Source organism: Lepidochelys kempii, chromosome 1 (genome assembly GCF_965140285.1).
Source record: "Lepidochelys kempii isolate rLepKem1 chromosome 1, rLepKem1.hap1, whole genome shotgun sequence".
Classification (NCBI taxonomy): domain Eukaryota; kingdom Metazoa; phylum Chordata; order Testudines; family Cheloniidae; genus Lepidochelys; species Lepidochelys kempii.
Window position 1 is genome coordinate 76,649,845 of NC_136380.1, and position 21,957 is coordinate 76,671,801.

At 41.6% G+C, this 21,957-nt stretch overlaps 1 protein-coding gene across 1 annotated transcript in view; it reads right to left on the reverse strand.

Annotated features, from left to right (window-relative positions):
* The window catches only part of KLHL1 (kelch like family member 1), a 431,335-nt gene that overhangs the window by 256,933 nt on the left and 152,445 nt on the right, over positions 1-21,957 (reverse strand). Inside the window, exon 3 of the mRNA XM_073346360.1 lies at positions 16,849-16,985. Coding sequence (XP_073202461.1) covers positions 16,849-16,985 — 137 coding nt within the window. The remainder of the gene's footprint in view (positions 1-16,848; positions 16,986-21,957) is intronic.

A 21,957-nucleotide genomic window follows, 5' to 3' on the forward strand; every position in this document is an offset into this window, starting at 1 on the left:
GAGTCAAAGGCAGCTGAGCATGCAGAGCAACTGGAAGGATTGAGCCCAAAGAGGTTAAGTGACTTTCTCAACATCACACAGTGCACAAAGCAAAAATGCTGATAGCCATGTTAGTAATGAAATACACAGTTTATGTTAATGGAACACGATTCCTTTTATGAAAAAAAGATAACTGACAACTAAATTAAAGAACTCAATTTAACTGGAGAAATGATTTCTTGATCCATCATGTTAATGCCTTGTCTGGGCTCGAACAAGTTCATATCACATGATGCATTGTCACAATTTCCAGCTAGGAAGCATGAAGACCCCTTTTATTTCAATAGACAAGTGCAACTTACCAAAGCTATTCCTTGGCTTCCTGCATTTTTTCCCTCCACAAGAATTGTTTGATTGCTTGACACAAGGGATTTATAATTACTGATTTCAATTATACATGGAGGGCTTGAAAAAGAGACTTGCAAGTATGTTCATTTTAGTTAAATAAACATAGACCTATAATGAAAATAGGAGACCCTGACACTTTTCCTGGTGTGTCTTTCAGGTAATTTTGGTATTTTTTCCTCTAGGTATTTAAGTTTGGTAGGTGCCCAGTGTAATTTAAAATCTTTTGGTAGGATCTGCTTTGCAAAGACTACAATAAAGTGGCCACAGATTCATTTAACTTAAGGAATATGGAACAGCTTCCTGAAAGTATGAAGTAGATCCTGTACCTGAGGTACAGCATTTTGGTTAGAGGTTAAATATATTTAACAAGTCAAAGAATGAAATTTTATGTTCCTGGAATCCAACTTGACTCATTCAAAATTTCTTTATTAAAATTTGTAAAAAAATGCTATTCATATGCTCTAGAAACCATTGGCATAATGTGACAAATTATACATTAAAACTTAGTAATGCAATTCAGAATAATCCATCACCAGCAAACCAGGCTCCAATCATAGAATCATAGGACTGGAAAGGACTTCAAGAGGTCATCCAGTCCAGTCCCCTGCACTCATGGCAAGACTAAGTATTATTTAGACCATACCTGACAGGTGTTTGTCTAATCTGATCTTTAAAATCTCCAATGCTGGTGTGACATTCCCCTCTGGTGTTATCTAGACCGGTGACCCGCTAGGCCACTCCAATCCTTGATTCTGGGAGCCAGCCTTACTCTGCTCTGCTGTGAGAACCCCCACTCCCGGGCTATTCACGCACAGCCTGTAGCATGTAAGCTGCTCCCAGCTACTTGCAAGCGAATGACACTAGCAAATATCTCCAGTCCCAGATACAACCGTAGGAACCTCCATCTTGCAGTATGTCCAGTTATGCCCACTGGACACTGCAAGCTTATATGAATTCATGAATTTAACAAAGAAATTGATATGTACCAGGCTTATTACCTGAAGGGAAGCCTCTGACACACTTCAAACCAAACACACTACTTCAGATAGAATAAACAAACAAATTTATTTGCTATAAAGAGAAATTTCAAGTGATTATAAGTCAAAGCATAATAAGTCAGATTTGGTCAAATGAAATAAAAGCAAAACATATTCTAAGGTGATCTTAACACTTTCAATGTCCTTACAAACTTAGATGCTTCTCACCACAGGCTGGCTGCTCTTCAGCCAGGCTCTCCCCTTTGATCAGCGCTTCAGTCGCTTGGTGGTGGTGGTGGTGTCTGTAGATGTAGGTAGAAGAGAGAGACAGCATGCAAATGTCTCTCCCTTTTATCATGTCCTTTCTTCCCTCTTGGCTTTCCATCCACACCCTCACCTTCAGAGTCAGGTGAGCATTACTGAGTCTCTTCAAGCAAAGCTGAGCAATTCCCCTGGTGTGGCCTCATGCAGGTGAGTCACTGCATTGTAGGTCCCTTGCTGGACAATGGTTGTTGATGTGTAGAATGATACCCTGCCCGGGCATTGGTTACTTTCCTTGCTGTTGCCTCTGGGGAGATAACATCTGGCTGATTCCCCAATTTACAGCATGCTTTAATGACTACCATAGAACATAGTTCTCATAACTTCATATGCGTTAATGATACACATATATGGATACAGAAAAGACTTTCAGCAGATCATAACCTTCCCCCTGATACCTTACAAGGCATGCTTTATATGTAAGATCACGATGCTACAGATGGAGATTCCATAATTTCTTTGACAATTTATTCCAGTGCTTAAACACTGACAGCTAGGAAGATTTTCCTAACATCCAATTTAAACCTCCCTTGCTGCAATTTAAACCCATTGATTCTTGTTCTATCCTCAGAGGTTAAGAACATTTTTTTCTCCCTCCTCCTTGTAACAACTTTTTATGTACTTGAAAACTGTTATCCTGTCCCCTCTCAGTCTTCTCTTTTCCAGACTAAACAAACCCAATGTTTTTAATCTTCCTGCATAGGTCATGTTTTGTAGACCTTTAATAATTTTTGTTGCTCTTCTCTGGACTCTCTCTAATTTGTCCACATCTTTCCTCAAATGTGGCATCCAGAACTGGACACAATACTTCAGTTGAGACCTAATGAGAGGGGGAGTAGAGCAGAAGAACTACTTCTCATGTCTTGCTTATGGCACTCCTGCTAACACATCCCAGAATGATGTTCGCTTTTTTTTGCAACAGTGTTACACTGTTGACTTATATTTACCCTGTGGTCCACTATGAGCCCCAGATCTCTTTCTAAAGTCAAGAAATATCACATTTGCTGTGTCCCCCCCCCATCCACAAGGCTTGTAATCCTGTCAAAGAAAGATATCAGGTTGGTTTGACATGATTTGTTCTTGATAAATCCATGCTGACTGTTACTTATCACCTTATTATCTTCTAGATGTTTGCAAATTGATTGCTTAATTATTTGCTATATTATCTTTCTGGTTACAGAAGTTAAGCTGACTGGTCTGTAATTCCGCAGGTTGTCCTTATTTCCCTTTTTATAGATGGGCACTATATTTGCCCTTTTCCAGTCTTCTGGAATTTCTCCCATTTTCCGTGACTTTTCAAAGATAATTGCTAATGGCTCAGATATCTCCCCAGTCAGCTCCTTGAGTATTCTAAGATGCATTTCATCAGGTCCTGGTGACTTCAGGACATCTAACTTGCCTAAATAATTTTTAACTTATTCTTTCCCTATTTTATCCTCTGAGCCTACCTCATTTTCACTGGCATTCACTATGTTAGATGTCCAATCACCACCAACCTTCTTGGTGAAAACTGAAACTGAAAAAAGAAATCATTAAGCACCTCTGCCATTTCCACGTTTTCTGTGATTGATGGGGGGGGGGAGACAAACAATTCTCCACTCTTACATTTCCTGTCCATTTTCAAATGACTCAATCAATCAGTCAGACAAGCAAACATCCCTGAACGTCAACAGATTTAGGCTATTTAAGACTGTAGTAAGGCAGAGTGGCCTCCCTCTGGACCTGAAAGGGAGGGACCATAACATGCCTCCTGCTGGCAGAGCCGAACATGCCCTTCCTCCCATACCAAAACAGAGAGTCGGGACAGAAAGTATAAAGGGAGGGCCTTTTAGCTCAGTTTTTGCTCGTGGATGTTTGAAGCCCTCTGGGGGATCTCAGACCAGTCGCTGAACCATGCAGTGCCCTGCCAATGGAGGAGACTGAGGGCAGGGAGGATTTGCTAGCGCCAACATCAGCCAATTATGGAGCAGTGAGAGAGATCTCGCTGCCAGCAAAGCAACGCTAGTGAAGCACATTAGGAAGTAGTCCATGGTAACCAGACATTAATCCAGTTGTTCTGCCAGGAAAAGAGGCAGCATGTTTTGGTTATTTTGCACCTGACCCAGTGGCAGGACAACCTGATACTGTTAGGGCCCTTGGCTTGGTCCCCCTACCCTGGTCACAATCCCACCCCCCACACACACCTGGGACCGGTGATCAACCCAAATGAGGCCTAAATCTGTGGCCATAGACTCTTGCTTTGCCCCGCCCAGAGGACCAGAACCCAAAGACTGTTTCTTTACTGTCTTCCCCAACGTAAAGGCTGTGGCCATAGGTTGTTTTGTGGTGCTGTCCCACCCAGAGGAACAGAAAGCTGACAGTTGGAGTCAGCCATGATGAAACAGAGTGGCCTCCCTCCGAACTTGAGAAGGAAGGACCATTACACCAAGAAAGATAAAGCAACTTCATCCTGGGGGACATTCACAGAGAACACTCTGCTACTAGCCACTTCTGATTTACACCAAACATGTTCATATCCTCTTGGATGTTTCTGCTGATCTCAGTTCTCGCAGTGTGGCACAAGGTGAAGCAGTCTCTCACAGGCTAGACCCACAAAGGATCTTAGGCATTGCAACACCTAATTTTTAGGTGCATAGCCACTCAGTGGAATCCACAGCCCTTATTTAGGCACCTGCACCCCATTTACAATACACAGGGAGAGATAGGTGCCTAACAATGGGATACACAAAAGCCAAAATGCTAAGCAAGGAGACAGGAAGAAATGCTGAGGACAGTGATGTGGCCTAAGCCCCACCCCTCTGATGGAGTTAGGTACTTATCTCTGCTTGGGCTTCTGAGCCATGAACCCTCTCCCGGAGTTAGATGCCTACGTTGTTTTGTTTTTTGCAAGAAATGGTACTGTAATTCTCCCCACCCCATAACTTTTAGCCCAGTAGTTAAGACACTCACCAAGGATGTTGGAGTAGGGATTTGAACCAGACAGTGTGCGACCAAATTCAAATTTCTTCTCCACATCAGATTTTAAGTGCTTACAGGGTTAGGTGGGAACTGATTTGGGGTCTGGGGGGTCTCAGGTGTGCCTAAATGTTGGACTTCTGTATCTAACTGCCATTTTAGATGCCTGTCATAAATATAAAGGGAAGGGTAAACCCCTTTGAAATCCCTCCTGGCCAGGGGAAAGCTCCTCTCACCTGTAAAGGGTTAAGAAGCTAAAGGTAACCTCGCTGGCACCTGACCAAAATGACCAATGAGGAGACAAGATACTTTCAAAAGCTGGGAGGAGGGAGAGAAACAAAGGGTCTGGGTCTGTCTGTAGTCGTCTTGGCCGGGGACAGAACAGGAATGGAGTCTTAGAACTTTTAGTAAGTAATCTAGCTAGGTATGTGTTAGATTATGATTTCTTTAAATGGCTGAGAAAAGAATTGTGCTGAATAGAATAACTATTGCTGTCTGTGTATCTTTTTTGTAACTTAAGGTTTTGCCTAGAGGGGTTCTCTATGTTTTTGAATCTAATTACCCTGTAAGATATCTACCATCCTGATTTTACAGGGGGGATTTCTTTATTTCTATTTACTTCTATTTTTTATTAAAAGTCTTCTTGTAAAACACTGAATGCTTTTTCATTGTTTTCAGATCCAAGGGTTTGGGTCTGTGGTCACCTATGCAAATTGGTGAGGCTTTTTACCAAACCTTGTCCAGGAAGTGGGGTGCAAGGTTTTGGGAAGTATTTTGGGGGGAAGGACGTGTCCAAACAGCTCTTCCCCAGTAACCAGTATTAGTTTGGCGGTGGTAGCGGCCAGTCCAAGGATAACGGGGGTAATATTTTGTACCTTGGGGAAGTTTTGACCTAAGCTGGTAAAGATAAGCTTAGGAGGTTTTTCATGCAGGTCCCCACATCTGTACCCTAGAGTTCAGAGTGGGGGAGGAACCGTGACATGGTGGCACAGTGGTGGGATTAACCTGAAATCATTTTGAGATCCAGTTGAGATTTTTTGAACTAGAAATACAGATTTTAAAAAGGAATTTTTAGGAAGTCCAGAAGCAGCTTTGAAACTGAAAGCAGCTTGGTTTCTCTCTGCTTTGTGGCCAAGCCGAGACAAAAGGGGATTATCTTGTGAATTGCAGGTTTTCTTTGCCTGGAGGCAGGGTACTTAACTCCTGCAGAGAAATTCACAGTCTTCCAACCCAGAGGTTTTTTTTTTTCTTTTCTTCCTAAAAGTAAATAGGGGGTGTGTGCTCTACCCATTTGCCTGGAGACAAAAGTGGCAGGGTTTATTTTAGGATTTTGATTTTTTTTTTTGTTTTACAAGGAGCACAGGTTTGAAAAGAATTTTTTTTTTCTTTGGGCTGGGTAAGCAGGTTTCCAAGTAGTTGGAGGTTTTTTGCTTTAATTTGGGCCCAGAGCAGAGACAAGGGAATTGTCTTTTTCTGTAGGCTGACAATCACTATCAGAGAATAGGTATTCTATTCCAGCACAGCAAAATTTTACAGCCAAGTTTTGTTTGTTTAGTTCTAAACCTCGGGTGTAAAGTTAGTTAAAAACAGAGAGGTTAGAATGGCCAAATCCTCGGCTCGACTACAGCTGGAATTAGCCAAATTTCAGGCTGAGGAAAAACAAAGGGAACATGAAAGACAGATAGAACTCATGCGGCTGGAGAAGGAGGTACAGGAGGCTGCCCACAAGAGGGAAATGGAGGCAAGGAAGCATGTGGAGGAGATGGAGAGGATAAAGGCCCAGCAGAATATACCAACAAACCCTAGCAATCCTTCTCCAGGTACCACTTCCCATCCCAGAAAGTTCCCCACCTACAAGGCAGGTGATGATACTGAGGCCTTCTTAGAAAACTTCGAAAGGGCCTGCCTTGGGTACAACATCTCTACTGACCAGTACATGGTAGAGCTGAGGCCGCAGCTCAGTGGACCCTTAGCTGAGGTGGCAGCTGAAATGCCTAAAGAACATATGAACAAGTATGAACTGTTTAAATCCAAGGCGAGAGTCAGAATGGGGATAACACCCGAGCGGTCTCGTCGGAGGTTCCGAGCCCTAAGGTGGAAACCAGACATGTCATTTACCCGACATGCCTACCACATTGTGAAACATTGGGATGCCTGGATATCAGGAGCAAGTGTTGAATCTCCAGTAAATTTGCCCTTCCTAATGCAAATGGAACAATTCTTAGAGGGTGTTCCTGAGGAAATAGAAAGATACATCCTAGATGGGAAACCCAAAACTGTAATCGAGGCAGGAGAGATTGGAGCCAGATGGGTGGAGGTGGCAGAGAAGAAGAAAACTGGTCGCAGTTGGAGCGGAGACCAGAAGGGACCACCCCAGACCACACCCTATTACCGGGGGCCGCCCAAAGCCCCACCTACCTCCCAAAGAACCCTCCAGACCCCTTATCGTCCCACCACCCCGTTCTCCAGCAACCCTCCTCGCCCCAGTGACCCGTCAGCTGGACGATGTTTTAAGTGTAACGAGCTGGGGCATGTAAAGGCCAACTGCCCCAAGAACCCCAACAGATTACAGTTCATTGCACCGGAATCACACCAGAGGTCCACAGGCCCAGATACCTCCCAGATACCCTTGGAGCGGAGGGAAACTGTGAGTGTGGGCGGGAAGAAGGTCACCACGTGGAGGGACACCGGAGCACAAGTGTCAGCTATCCATGCTTCCTTAGTGGACCCCAATTTAATCAACCCAGAGATCCAAGTGACGATTCAACCCTTCAAGTCCAACTCTTTCAATTTGCCTACAGCCAAGTTGCCTGTCCAGTACAAGGGCTGGTCAGGAATGTGGACTTTTGCAGTCTATGATGATTATCCCATCCCCATGCTGTTGGGGGAAGACTTGGCCAATCACGTGAAGCAGGCCAAGAGGGTGGGAACGGTCACCCGCAGCCAGGCTAAACAAGCCGTGGGGCCTAGCTCTGTTCCGGAAACTTCTATCCGGGCCCGGTCAGAGGTGATGGACCCGGACCCCAGGCCAATGTCTGCCACAGCAGTAGTGGATCCAGTCCCAGAGACCCAGATGGAACCAGTCCCAGAACCGGAACCAGCCAAACAACCAACACCAGACCCCGTGCCAGCACAGAATCCAGTACTTGCAACCTCAACACCAGAGGGCCCCACCGAACCTGAACTGGCAGCAGCCGATAACCCTACACAAGAGGCTCAGCCGGAGCCTGAATCCCAACATAGTGCACCAGCGGAGAGCGGTTCACAGTCAACAGAAACAGCTCCATCCCCTATATCGCTTCCAGAGGGACCAAGCCTATGTCCCCGATCCAATGAGGAACTGATGTCTCCAGCATCAAGGGAACAGTTCCAGACCGAACAGGAAGCAGATGAAAGCCTCCAGAGAGCGTGGACGGCGGCACGGAGCAACCCACCGCCTCTCAGCTCTTCTAATCGATCCAGAGAATTAAAGGTTTGTCAGTTTACAGCCCAGGGAGGAGACGACGCTGAGTGTCCTGAAGGTGTCTATTACGAAGGGAAATGTGCTGGTGGTGTGGAAGAGGTGAACCTCTCCATGACCCTTGGGCGTATGCAGCGACAGCAGATCCAGGAGCTGTGCACTAGCTACGCGCCAACGTTCTCAGCCACCCCAGGACTGACTGAACGGGCATACCACTCCATTGACACAGGTAATGCTCACCCAATTAGGGTCCACCCTTACCGGGTGTCTCCTCAAGCTAAAACTGCTATAGAACGGGAGATCCAGGATATGTTACAGATGGGTGTAATCCGCCCCTCTGAAAGTGCATGGGCATCTCCAGTGGTTCTAGTTCCCAAACCAGATGGGGAAATACGTTTTTGCGTGGACTACCGTAAGCTAAATGCTGTAACTCGCCCAGACAACTATCCAATGCCACGCACTGATGAACTATTAGAGAAACTGGGACGGGCCCAGTTCATCTCTACCTTGGACTTAACCAAGGGGTACTGGCAGGTACCGCTAGATGAATCTGCCAAGGAAAGGTCAGCCTTCATCACACATCTCGGGCTGTATGAATTTAATGTACTCCCTTTCGGGCTGCGAAATGCACCCGCCACTTTCCAAAGACTTGTAGATGGTCTCCTAGCGGGATTAGGAGAATATGCAGTCGCCTACCTTGACGATGTGGCCATATTTTCGGATTCCTGGGCAGACCACCTGGAACATCTACAAAAAGTCCTTGAGCGCATAAGGGAGGCAGGACTAACTGTTAAGGCTAAGAAGTGTCAAATAGGCCTAAACAGAGTGACTTACCTTGGACACCAGGTGGGTCAAGGAACTATCAGCCCCCTACAGGCCAAAGTGGATGCTATCCAAAAGTGGCCTGTCCCAAAGTCAAAGAAACAGGTTCAATCCTTCTTAGGCTTGGCTGGTTATTACAGACGATTTGTACCGCACTACAGCCAAATCGCTGCCCCACTGACAGACCTAACCAAAAAGAAACAGCCAAATGCTGTTCAGTGGACCGGAAAGTGTCAGAAGGCCTTTAACAAGCTTAAAGCGACACTCATGTCTGACCCTGTACTAAGGGCCCCAGACTTTGACAAACCGTTCCTAGTAACCACAGATGCATCCGAGCGTGGTGTGGGAGCAGTTTTAATGCAGAAAGGACCTGATCAAGAATTCCACCCTGTGGTGTTTCTCAGCAAAAAACTGTCTGAGAGGCAAAGCAACTGGTCAGTCACTGAAAAAGAATGTTATGCCATTGTCTACGCTCTGGAAAAGCTACGCCCATATGTTTGGGGACGGCGTTTCCACCTGCAAACCGACCATGCTGCACTAAAGTGGCTTCACACCGTCAAAGAAACTAACAAAAAAACTTCTTCGGTGGAGTTTAGCTCTCCAAGATTTTGATTTCGACATCCAACACATCTCAGGAGCTTCTAACAAAGTGGCTGATGCACTCTCCCATGAAAGTTTCCCAGAATCAACTGGTTAAAATCGTCCTTGAGATGTGGAAAATATTGTTAGTCTTTATGTACTTGGTAATATATTTAGAGATGCATGTGTCTTATTAACTCTGTTTTCCTAGAGCTCCAGGAAGAAATCCCAGCCAGTGTTTCATCCTAGCTGAGATTTGGGGGGCGTGTCATAAATATAAAGGGAAGGGTAAACCCCTTTGAAATCCCTCCTGGCCAGGGGAAAGCTCCTCTCACCTGTAAAGGGTTAAGAAGCTAAAGGTAACCTCGCTGGCACCTGACCAAAATGACCAATGAGGAGACAAGATACTTTCAAAAGCTGGGAGGAGGGAGAGAAACAAAGGGTCTGGGTCTGTCTGTAGTCGTCTTGGCCGGGGACAGAACAGGAATGGAGTCTTAGAACTTTTAGTAAGTAATCTAGCTAGGTATGTGTTAGATTATGATTTCTTTAAATGGCTGAGAAAAGAATTGTGCTGAATAGAATAACTATTTCTGTCTGTGTATCTTTTTTGTAACTTAAGGTTTTGCCTAGAGGGGTTCTCTATGTTTTTGAATCTAATTACCCTGTAAGATATCTACCATCCTGATTTTACAGGGGGGATTTCTTTATTTCTATTTACTTCTATTTTTTTATTAAAAGTCTTCTTGTAAAACACTGAATGCTTTTTCATTGTTTTCAGATCCAAGGGTTTGGGTCTGTGGTCACCTATGCAAATTGGTGAGGCTTTTTACCAAACCTTGTCCAGGAAGTGGGGTGCAAGGTTTTGGGAAGTATTTTGGGGGGAAGGACGCGTCCAAACAGCTCTTCCCCAGTAACCAGTATTAGTTTGGTGGCGGTAGCGGCCAGTCCAAGGATAACGGGGGTAATATTTTGTACCTTGGGGAAGTTTTGACCTAAGCTGGTAAAGATAAGCTTAGGAGGTTTTTCAAGCAGGTCCCCACATCTGTACCCTAGAGTTCAGAGTGGGGGAGGAACCGTGACAATGCCTAAGCCACTTTGTGGATCAAGACTCAGGTAGATATGTAGATGACGATAATCCAAAAAAAAATGGCAAAAGTTCAATGACTAATGCATATAATAAGGATGATAAAGGACAGCTTTGCTTTGTTCCCCTCAGACGCTTAGAGAGCTCTGATTATACATTCATCAATATTGTAACTGGTAGATTTTGATCAGAGACTGATCCATGTACAAAATTGGGGACCAATTTGAAAAATTCTAGAGTTGAAAATAAATCTCCTAAAGAAGCCCTTTGACTGTTTCTGCTGACTCAAGATGAATGAGTTCATGATTTTTTTTCCACCTGAGGAAGTAAATAAGGTTTTATTCTCCTTATATTGTTGCTGGCTGTCCAATACTGTAGAAAGCCAGACTGATATGTATGAACTGAGAGAAGGAACAGTTCATATGAAAACACCCCAGATACCCCAGATTTGCTACATATATTAGGAATGGGAGTGGTAAGGTAAGCTCTGGGATTTTTTTTTATTTCATTTTATTTTTAGTGAAAGAATGTTAGTGTACCCTCAAAAAGAGGTGATAGGGATTTTGTTGGTTTGAAATAACTGGACATTTTATGTAAGGTATGAGAAAAAAATATTTTTTTAGAAATAAGCATCTTGATTTTTAAAAGTGCAGAGCATTCAGCAGCCCCCAATGATTTCACTGCCCAAAAGACCAGGCCCTTGTCAGTGTCATAGAGAGCACAGTTTCCATGAGGGGGCTGTTATTATCAAAAACAGTATTACTAGGAAGCTGAAAATCTGTAGAGATACCAATAAGTGCTTGCTGTTTAAGATAAAAGCATCTCTTTATTAATCACAGGATGTAGTAACTGATAGCAATCCCCCTTTCGGATAGATGTGGCTATCAACCTCAGTGTCTGTGATGAACACACATTCACTCACCTTTTGGGAGATTTAGTTTTCAAGTGTTGTAACATTATTTTGTTTTATTACTTTAATTGAAGAGAGCAGCCAGTGATCAATAAGGGGATGCTTTTATCTCAGTCACTGATCCTTTATTTATAAATACAGATTTTCAAGCATCTATTAACACTGCTTACAATTTTTAGTGTGTGGCAAAGATCAACTAATTTCATTAGACTCTAAACCACTGTAAAACTGGCAGACAGGTTACATTAATATAACAAGGACATATAATTGCTTACCCCATGGGGCAAGATGGCTGATTTTAGTCTGGTGGGTCCTGTGCTTTTCTTGGCAGGGAACTAAGATGCCACCCTTTGCTCCTGCTCTTGGGTGCCAAGGGCCTGGCTACTAGCCCGGGAAGGTGGTAGAGGAGGGAAGTGGGGGAGGGGTCTGGGTTTACTCCTCACTCTGAGTCCCAGCCCCTCTCAACCCCTGTGGGTTTCTTACTCTCATCCCTCTTAGGAGAGGTTACCCTCAGTCCTTAGATGCTGTAGGGAAGGGAGTCTCCCTGTCCTGCTGGGCAGGGTCTCCCTTACTTCAATTCTTAGGTCTTCCAAATCTCTCAACACACCTCCAAGCTCCAGTCCTTTCACCTTCCTCCTCCTGCCCTGGCTGCCTGATGCAGGGGGTTTTATTAGTTTCCTAACAGGACCTTAATTGAGTGCAGGTGCTCCAATTAACCTGCAGCCATCTTCCTACCTAGTCTACAGGGAACCATGCTTTCATTAGCTTTAAGCTTATATATTTCCCCTCTAGCACTCTCCCACTGCTCCCTGGCCTGTCTGCATCTGTCAAGTTTCCTCCCCCACCCTGAACTCTAGGGTACAGATGTGAAGAGCTACATGAAAACCTCCTAAGCTTACTTTCACCAGTTTAGGTTAAAACTTCCCCAAGGTACAAATTAATTTTATCCTTTGACCCTGGATCTCCACTGCCACCACCAAACTCTAACTGGGTTTACTGGGAAACGTAGTTTGGACACGTCTTTCCCTCCAAAATCCTCCCAACCCTTGCACCCCACTTCCTGGGGAAGGTTTGGTAAAAATCCTCACCAATTTGCATAAGTGACCAGAGACCCAAACCCTTGGATCTGAGAACAATGAAAAAGCATTCAGTTTTCTTACAAGAAGACTTTTAATAGAAGTAAAGGAATCACCTCTGTAAATTAGGATGGTAGATACCTTACAAGGTAATTAGATTCAAAACATAGAGAATTCCTCTAGGCAAAACCTTAAGTTACAAAAAAGACACACAGACAGGAATAGTCATTCTATTCAGCACAGTTCTTTTCTCAGCCATTTAAAGAAATCATAATCTAACACATACCTAGCTAGATTACTTACTAAAGTTCTAAGACTCCATTCCTGTTCTATCCCTGGCAAAAGCAGCATACAGACAGACCCAGACCCTTTGTTTCTCTCCCTCCTCCCAGCTTTTGAAAGTCTCTTGTCTCCTCATTGGTCATTTTGGTCAGGTACCAGCGAGGTTACCTTTAACTTCTTAACCCTTTACAGGTGAGAGGATTTTTCCTCTAGGCAGGAGGGATTTTAAAGGGGTTTACCCTTCCCTTTATATTTATGTCAGCATCACACCCTGTTTAAAACTGGTGGCAATGTTATACTGGCAGCATGTATGGTGAGCTCACTTTTTCTGTTCTAATAGGCTCCTTCAAAAACTGCTATCAGCCCATAATCATCTTTGATTTACTGTAACACTCAACTGCCCCCAGGTAAAGACTTTGTCTCAGACAACAGCAACTAAATCTGAAATTAATGTATTTTTGGTATCACATATCCAGATATAATTATGGAGATTTCCTTGTCTAATTCTGACAAATGGAGCCAGTAAAGTCAATTACTGCCTCTCTACAAACTGGAAACCTAACATGGGCATCCCACAGAAGAAATTCCTGTATGTTTATAAATTGTAGATGGAAGGACACCAGCATGGTGGAAATCTGATAAAATACTGATGGACTTTTTGCAGTCTCTTCTGGAAAGCTCACACTTCAGACTTTGCCCCTGCTCCTGTACTCAGTAGCCCTTAGCATATCAATTTAAAGAATCAAGCTCTTGCGAACTTTGATGTTAACTGACTCAGACAGTGAATAACTATTTACCAGCATTTAACATATAATATCTAATTATCTGAAATGGACCTAAGATGTACAAATTTCCACCAAGTTTGAGTGGGTTCAGAACCAAGCATTGGACCCTGCGTATAGAGGTGTGCTCCAGCCCTAAAGTTCATATCCAAAGCTAAACTTAGCTAAAGTTTGAGAGGGTTTGGATCTGCCTTTCCACTCTTAGCTGATCTCTAATACATTAGTTTTATAGTCAGAGATGGTAGTATCTGCTGCACTTATGTTTGCCTGACACTTCCCACTTCTTTGATAAACTTTCACTGTTCAGCTTCAAATTTCCATATCATAGAATCATAGAAGATTAGGGTTGGAAGAGACCTCAGGAGGTCATCTAATCCACCCACCCTGCTCAAAGCAGGACCAACGCCAACTAAATCATCCCAGCCAGGGCTTTGTCAAGCTGGGCCTAAAAAATCTCACGGGTTTCCCTCAGGCTGAATTTTTCTAAAAAGTTTCAGCTAAAATGTTTTAGCCATTTCAGGTAATAATATAAGAGAAAAAATGTTTTACCCATCTCAAAAAAAAGTTATTACAAAAGTTTTATTGACCAGCTGTCTAGCAGCCCCAGCCTTTGGTATGAGGACTAGAAATGTGGTGCAGGGTTGCTTTTTTTGCCTGAAAACAGAAGGGTTGCATATAAAACAAAATCACAACATGATTCCTAGAGACTAAACTTAACAGGCCAAACTCCAGTCTGAATAAGTTTCTCACCCTAAATGTCTTCTGCAGGGCTAGTTGTGATCCTATTTTCATGAATGTAATCACACTGCCCGGTTACTTCCTAGGTGCAGGATAAAGCTGTCTTCCTTGCTTTTCTCTTATATTCCCAAAGTTAATTGCAACCCAGTGTGTGCAAACTGAGATTTTTCAGCAGCTAAAACTCAGCAAAATTGTGCATTTTTGTCTCACATTCTTGTTCACATTCTCTTAAATCTTGATCTTTGGTAATAAACTTACAACTGTTTTCACTATAAATATATCTCAGTGTGGTAGTATTGTGCAGGATGCTGATCCTCAGTTGAGACATTCAAGCTGGTGTGTACAGCTAATGTGGTACTTCTGTGACCTGTTCAGTAGAGAAGGGGCTGGACACTACTTCAAAGAGGCTTAAAGAGTGGGGTATATCTATTGTTAACCTTCAAAATAAAGTAAAGCCTGACATAGCCCAGAGGAGATTGTTTGGGAGGGGGGGTACAAGGCTGAAGTGGCGGTGTCAAGTAGCTGACAGCCAGTTAAGCACAACAAGTCTCTCTCTCGCCGGTGGCAGGGGGGTAACAAGGTGACTCACAGTCCTGGGTACCATAAGAACCATCGCATAAAAGTGCTATATAATGCAAACAAACCTAAAAAATAAAAGGGGCCCTGTTTCTTCTGTGGAAGAGGTGCCTTCCTACACACCAGCCTTGAGTTTGTGGAAGAGGTTCAAACATGTCAGTATGAGATATAATATCCTCCCTCTCACAGATGTGCATCTCTCCTCCAAGCTATTGCCAGTGCCTGCCTTAGACACAAATGAACAACTAAAAGTCAATCTTTATTGCTATATACTTTTCATTTGTCCTTTTGCTTTAACTCCTAGGTGTGTACCTGCCGAACAATCAGGGGAGCTACTTCATTCCTATGAATCCCAAATCAAAATTCAACATATATATTTTATACTAACACACTCTATATATTATTTAAAGAAAAACACCTGTGTACTAATTAAGTGTCATGTGTTAACTTAAAACCATGGGCGGAACATTATGTAATCTTTAGCTATTGGCTACTGTGCTTATCTTGTCTTGCTGCTAGACCTATCCAGGGGTTTGGGACTGCCTACCCTGTCATTTCCATCCACCCATGAAAAATCCATAAAATCCATTGTAATCAATTGTTTGGCAGTGTCTCTAAGCTTAATAAGCAAGGTAACACTCCAACAGCGCTGTGCATAATAAACCCACATGTTTAATTCTACACGGTGTCCATATTTTGTTCCTTCACTAAGTATGCTGATAAATCAGGTGTATGTGTCTCATACTGCACATCCCAAAGTAGTGGGCACTTTTGAACACAATCTTTCTGTGTCTCACTTCCTCATGTGTAAATTGGGGATAATATAATCCCTTGAATTTACATGAATACTTTGAAAATAATTAATTAATGTTTGTGAAGCACTCAAATATTACAGTAATGAGCATCATGGGGAAAATAAAAGCCCATGATGAAATTAATAATTGTATAATCTGAAAAGATTTGGAATAGTGTGCTGTAAATAGTTCCTGGGGCTACACACTGAACAGTGAGGAAAAAAACAAAAACATTGAATAGCAGCTCATTCAGTCACCACCACCATTTTGTGGACTGAATGAGGCTGATACACTATGGTAAAAACCAGTATGTGATCACATAATTAATGGCTGTATCATTATTCATACACATAAGGGGGCAAATTAAAGTTGCACAGACTACCTTAATTCTGGTATTTCCCGTCTTTTGAGTGCTTGACTTTGCAACCTTAACATTCTTGTAATGTTGTTTTTGTGTGTGAGATACATATATACAATTTGACTTCACTCAGTAATAAAATACAGCAGCTGTTCAGAAAAACACAGCAGTTCAGTAACATAGAGAAACATTACACAACAGATTGAAAGACTAGAGCAGGAAGTGAAGAAGACTGTATCCAATTCAAACTAAAACAGGATTTTTTTAAAAGTATTATGTAAATGGAATTTGACCAGGACATTAGGACACTCCTGTACTTCCAAAAAGTGTCATAGGTCCTGACCATATATGGCCATTAAAGAACCTGTGTTTTAGGATTATCCAATACACGGTGCTTTTCTCAACTGCGATAGATAATACCATGCTAGATCACAGCTGGCACACTGAGGAGAATGCCACTTACTGACTATCTAAAAAATGCCCTTTCCTGAACACTCCAAGTTTCCACCAAGCCAGATCCTATATAGGTTTTGGAGGTTTGCGTTCACAGTCCAAGGTGCAGAATGATGATGGATACAAAAATAGAATGACATTTAATATTCCAAACACATGTTAAATGAAGGGTTTTAAATTAATAATGATTAAGAAAAATACATATATTTTAATACCATATACCTCCAGTTAACTCGTAGGAAACAAATATCAATATCCTCCTTTCTAGGAAACATAATAAACACATTATAGTACCTGTGTATGAAAACTGAACAAGATCCCACAGCGCATTAGGGTCTATGCCTTCCATTTTGATCTCCTCTTGCTTGGCCTCACAAACATCACTTGTGAACATGGCAGCAAAGTAGTCAGAGACAGAACTGAGAACAAGCCTACAAAAAAGTGACATAGGTGTCAGTAAAATTACTGCATTTCCATTAGTTCCCTAAAATGCTTACATTAAGAACACTCACAGATTTTTATTTGTTAAAAATGTTATTTTAATATAAGTACAAAGTAGTATCAGTATTTTATTAATATCTGTAGGTGGAGAGATATAAAATTACAAGTGGGCTAATGCTTCTCATTATAATTTGTTTTTGCATCACAGTGTAACTCAAGTGGTGCATAAGCACAGAAGTACAAAAGCAGAACAGGCAAATTGGTTTACAGTCTTAGTTGCTGAGGCTCTATCAGTCAGTATCAGAAACAATGTCACTTTTGTTAAGATAACCACCACGTGGGGTCAAAGCCAGATTATGAGAGAAACTGGTACCATGCATCAGAGGTGCTCTTAACACCTTCCAGAAAGGTCAGATTGTGGTACCTTTACTCACAGCAAACAGTATCTGAACTCCACACATAACAAGTTAGATTTCAGTGGGATTATTTATAGTGTAAGGTACTATTAAACGTGACCAAAGACATCAAAATCTAGTGGAAACAAATTGTTTATTTAGGAGACATTACATATAGAAAATTAATTGCTTAATTGCTACCATCTATGGCTGGTTTGTCTGGGGACATAATTTGTATAAAACTAAGATACTGAAAGAAATATATATGAGGAATATCCTATTTTTTAAGACCCAAACACCAGATCTTTAAACATTCATTCAAATGTCAACTTACAACAATGTGACGTTGGGCCCTTTGTCAGGCGTGGACATTTACAGAAAATAATAGGATCAGAAAATGTTTGGGGGGGACCTAAACATAGAATAAGTCCTACACACTGTAATAAACCATAACAATAGTCCTAGTCTTATATTTTCAGAACAGTCAATGCACAAGTGCATAGCTGCAAGAGGGGGCAGGAACAGCCCTGGGAGATGCTCACTCCCCTTGCATGAGGATGTGTATTCAGTACCAATCATCACATCCAGATCTGATACATTCACATACTTATTCTATCGGGCCTTTAATGACAATAAGAGAAAAATACATCACAATACAGCACTTTAAAAAAAAGACAATACCTTTTATTTGGCTCTCAAGAGACTCCTAACTGATTCATGATCAAAGTATTATTTAATACTTGGAAACATTCTGTCACATAAAGTCTGTCTCAAGTAGTAGATAGTAAGTCATTTTGTTTTAAATCTCACATCTAAGGCATGACCTTATTCCCATGTGACAAATCCCATATTGTTTTTATTTATTAATTATTGTCTTGGATTTAATAGCCTAGCTGTAAATTAGACAATTAGACTTCGAAGTAATGGCTGATTAAAAAAACATCAAAGGTTGGCTAAACTTCAAAGGAGAACTTTACTTCATTAAAATGCTATTCACAGATTCATAGGCTTCCGATGGATAAAAATACTGTGTAAAAATGCACTGATTAAATAAAGTTGAACAATATTCTTTTAAAACAATTAAATATCTTTTCTCTAATTTTCACCATTCATAACATAGCCATACATTATTGATGTTATATTATAACATATCCAGATAAAGGGAGAATTCCTGACCTAACTCAGAGGTGCAGTGGATGGAAGAAATATAGCAGTGAAGGACAGGAGTGCTATTCGTATCTCTTGCCAAGCCTCTCCAAGGGCAAGCAAGGGGATTGTGAAGAGGCTACTTGGACTAGCCATCTGCACTAGCACACCCACACAAACGAGCCAAGATTTTGTCTAGGGACTAGTTAGGATTTCTTTAAAAATAGCCTACAGCAACATCTGAGTAACATACTAATCGTGAAAAAATAGCTATATTAGCAACGGAAAAGACCAATAATTCCACAACATTCTAAAACTTTTTTCCCTTTAATATTATTTATTAAACAAGTGAAATTCAATTGAAAGACACTTCCTAATTAATTTTTTTTTAAAGGTAACACTTTATTAAATCATACTAGTGCTTGACAAACATCCAATATTCAAATGGCATTAAATAAGAAGATATCAAAGGGCTCAATTAATCTATAGTGATCTACTACTTTCTGTACCTCTCGAGGCTACAACTAGTTGTAAATCTTGGCCTAGAGGTATGCTGACCTATTCAACACAAAGGTCAGTTGTCTCATGGATGTCATTTACTTTTTTCCAACTACTGCCTTGGCCATGGGAATATACTAATGAATCTCTCTTCCTTTGAAGATCATTACATCCAGTTCTTCACATAGCTTCAGAGATGATTCATGGAGAGACAAATAATTTGTGGGGGGAGAGGAATTTAATCCAAGATACTGAAAGAAATATTGACTTCTTAATTGCACCAACCATTAGCTGAAATTGCAACCTGCTCCCAATAACCCCCAAAACTTTCCTGTTTCCACTTGCAACATGTTATGTACTGGCAAGCTTTTCCCATTTTATTTCTGTCTGACTTCTTTCATAGTACAATGATGCTTTATAATTTTCCCAGCAGTCTTGTGACAGCCTAGGCCCCTATGATCACTCTGTTAGAAAGTTATGATATATTTTGTACAAAGTACGTCTTGTGAGTATCATTTGACAACTCAGTCTGCTGAACATTACTGTCTTGGTAAAATGTGTGTATCAACATTGTATGTACAATTATAAGATTCTACTCTATAACAATGCTGTAACATGCTCCACAGTTAGAAAGCAGGCCAAAAAACAGTTTTGCAGAGACAACAAGACTATAACTTAGTTAACTGAACATTATCCAGCAGGGCAGAAAGTGTGAACAAGAAATTTACATTCCATCACAGGGATGACCTAAAACTCACACCCACAAGAGACTATTTTTCACTATGACTGAGCAAGAGTGTCTCTAGTACAAGAAATTGAATTATAAAGAGGGAAGAAAAATGTTTTATCTCACTCTCCTCCTTCACCTCTGCTTATGACATCAATGACTCCTACAGAACTGAACTTTGTGGGGGGAGGGCGAGATCCTGGCTGAAAAGAAACTCAGCTGGTGGACTGCAAAATATCTGGTGAGAGAGATATTTTCTTTGAATCCCTTCTAGTTTGTTAAGTTAGATGTCAGTTGCATTTCATCTTTTATTTATTTTGTAACCAATCCTCACTTTTTATGCCTCTTTACTTTTAGACACTTAAAATCTTTCTTTTCGTTCTGGTAGTTATAAAGTTATCTTATTGTTTTATCTTAACAAGTGTGTTTGGATTAAATATGAGGGAAACTCCATTTGGGATAGCAATGCTGGTCATATCATTTTCCTGTGATGAAATGACAGACTTTACATGACCTTGCACTGTTCAGTAGTGTGCTGGGAAATATAGGACACGCATTTCTGGGGGAAAGTTTGGAACTAGAGAATCTTCTGGTGTTCTTCTGCAGTGTGATTCATGACTGGCTAGCTGGTAGCACTCAATGCTGTGTAACTGAGAGCAAGTTACAAGCTGGAGGCTGTGTGTTAACGAGCCAGGAGTGGCTGTTCATGACTAAAGCAGTGTAAAAGGCATCCCAAGTTGGAGAACTGAGGAGTCACAGCTATTCAGCAGTCCAGATGGTATCCTGGGTAATGTCACAAGTCTACATACAACCGTCCAGTAACACAGCAGGAAACATCTCGGGGTTCCTTACTGCATAAGGACATTTAGGGCCTAATTCTTCTCATACTAGTTTATTCCATTGACTTCAGTGGAACTGCTTACAGCAGTGTAAATGAGAAGAGAAAGACACTAATGGCATCTGCTTCAGCATTCAGAAATATTTTACATTAAAAATATTGCCCTTTTTCTGATGGTGAGACACAAAAGATATTTTACTTGATGCAGTAATGTAGAATTACATAAAAATACTTCATGTTATGGGTCTGCAGAAAATGCTCGATTTTAAAATAGGCAACCTGGTTTGAATAAAAATAGAGATGAACCTTCACCAGAAATTACTGGAGAAAGCATTCCCTCAAGATCAAAATAATCTGATTACGTCTCTCTACCATTCATTCTTTATTTGCTACCCTTGGTACATCATGGTCTCAACCGGTATTGGAAGCGGAAAAACAAAAATGAAGGCTACAGTAGGGGAACTGTATCCTGAAAAGCAATGATTGTGAAAAGGAGTTAGTGCTCAAAGTGGACAAGGAACAAAAAATGAGCTTCCAGGGTGGCCAGAAGGGTTAATGCAGCCCGTGAATGCACAAACAGGTGAGTAGGAGTCCTTCAGGAGCTCAATCTGTTCAATTTATCAAAAAGAAGGCTGAAAGGTGACTAGATCGTAGTGTCTAAGTAGCTTCACAGGGAGAAAATACCAAGTATTAAAGAGCTCTTTAACCTAGTGGAGAAAGGTATAACAAGAAACATTTACTGGAAGTTGAAGGCCAACAAATTCAATCAGATATAAGGAGCATATGTTTGACAGTGGAGGTGACTAGCCACTGAGACAAGCTACCAAAGAAGTGGTGGATTCTCCATCTTTTGATGTCTCCAACTCAAGATTGGATGCTTTTAGTAAAACACAGTTTACTAGGCTCAAAACAGGGGTAACTGGGTGAAATTCTATTGCCTGTGTGTTATGCAGGAGGTCAGACAAGATGATCTAGTCATCCCTTCAACCTTAAAAAAATTATGAATCTGATCTCTTGAGCTGTGTTCTGTTACCATGACAAGCAGGGTGGCAGAACTGGGCAATTTACTTTTTGCTAATTAAGTCTAAAATGGGTTTCCATATTTATTTTTGTATTTTCCTGTAGCACCCACTTTTCATATAAATATCTACAAGAAGAAGTTTGTGGGGAAGAAAAGTTAGGATAAGAGGGCTAGGTTCACAAAGGGAATTAGGTGTTGCAATGCCTATTCAAAACTCAGTGGGATGCACAAAGCGTGAGTTAGGCACTCAGGCTTCCTACAAAATGAGTGTAGGGAAACGGGCACCTAAAAATGGGATTCACAAAAGCCAGCATGCTGAGCAGGGAGCTACCTAAGA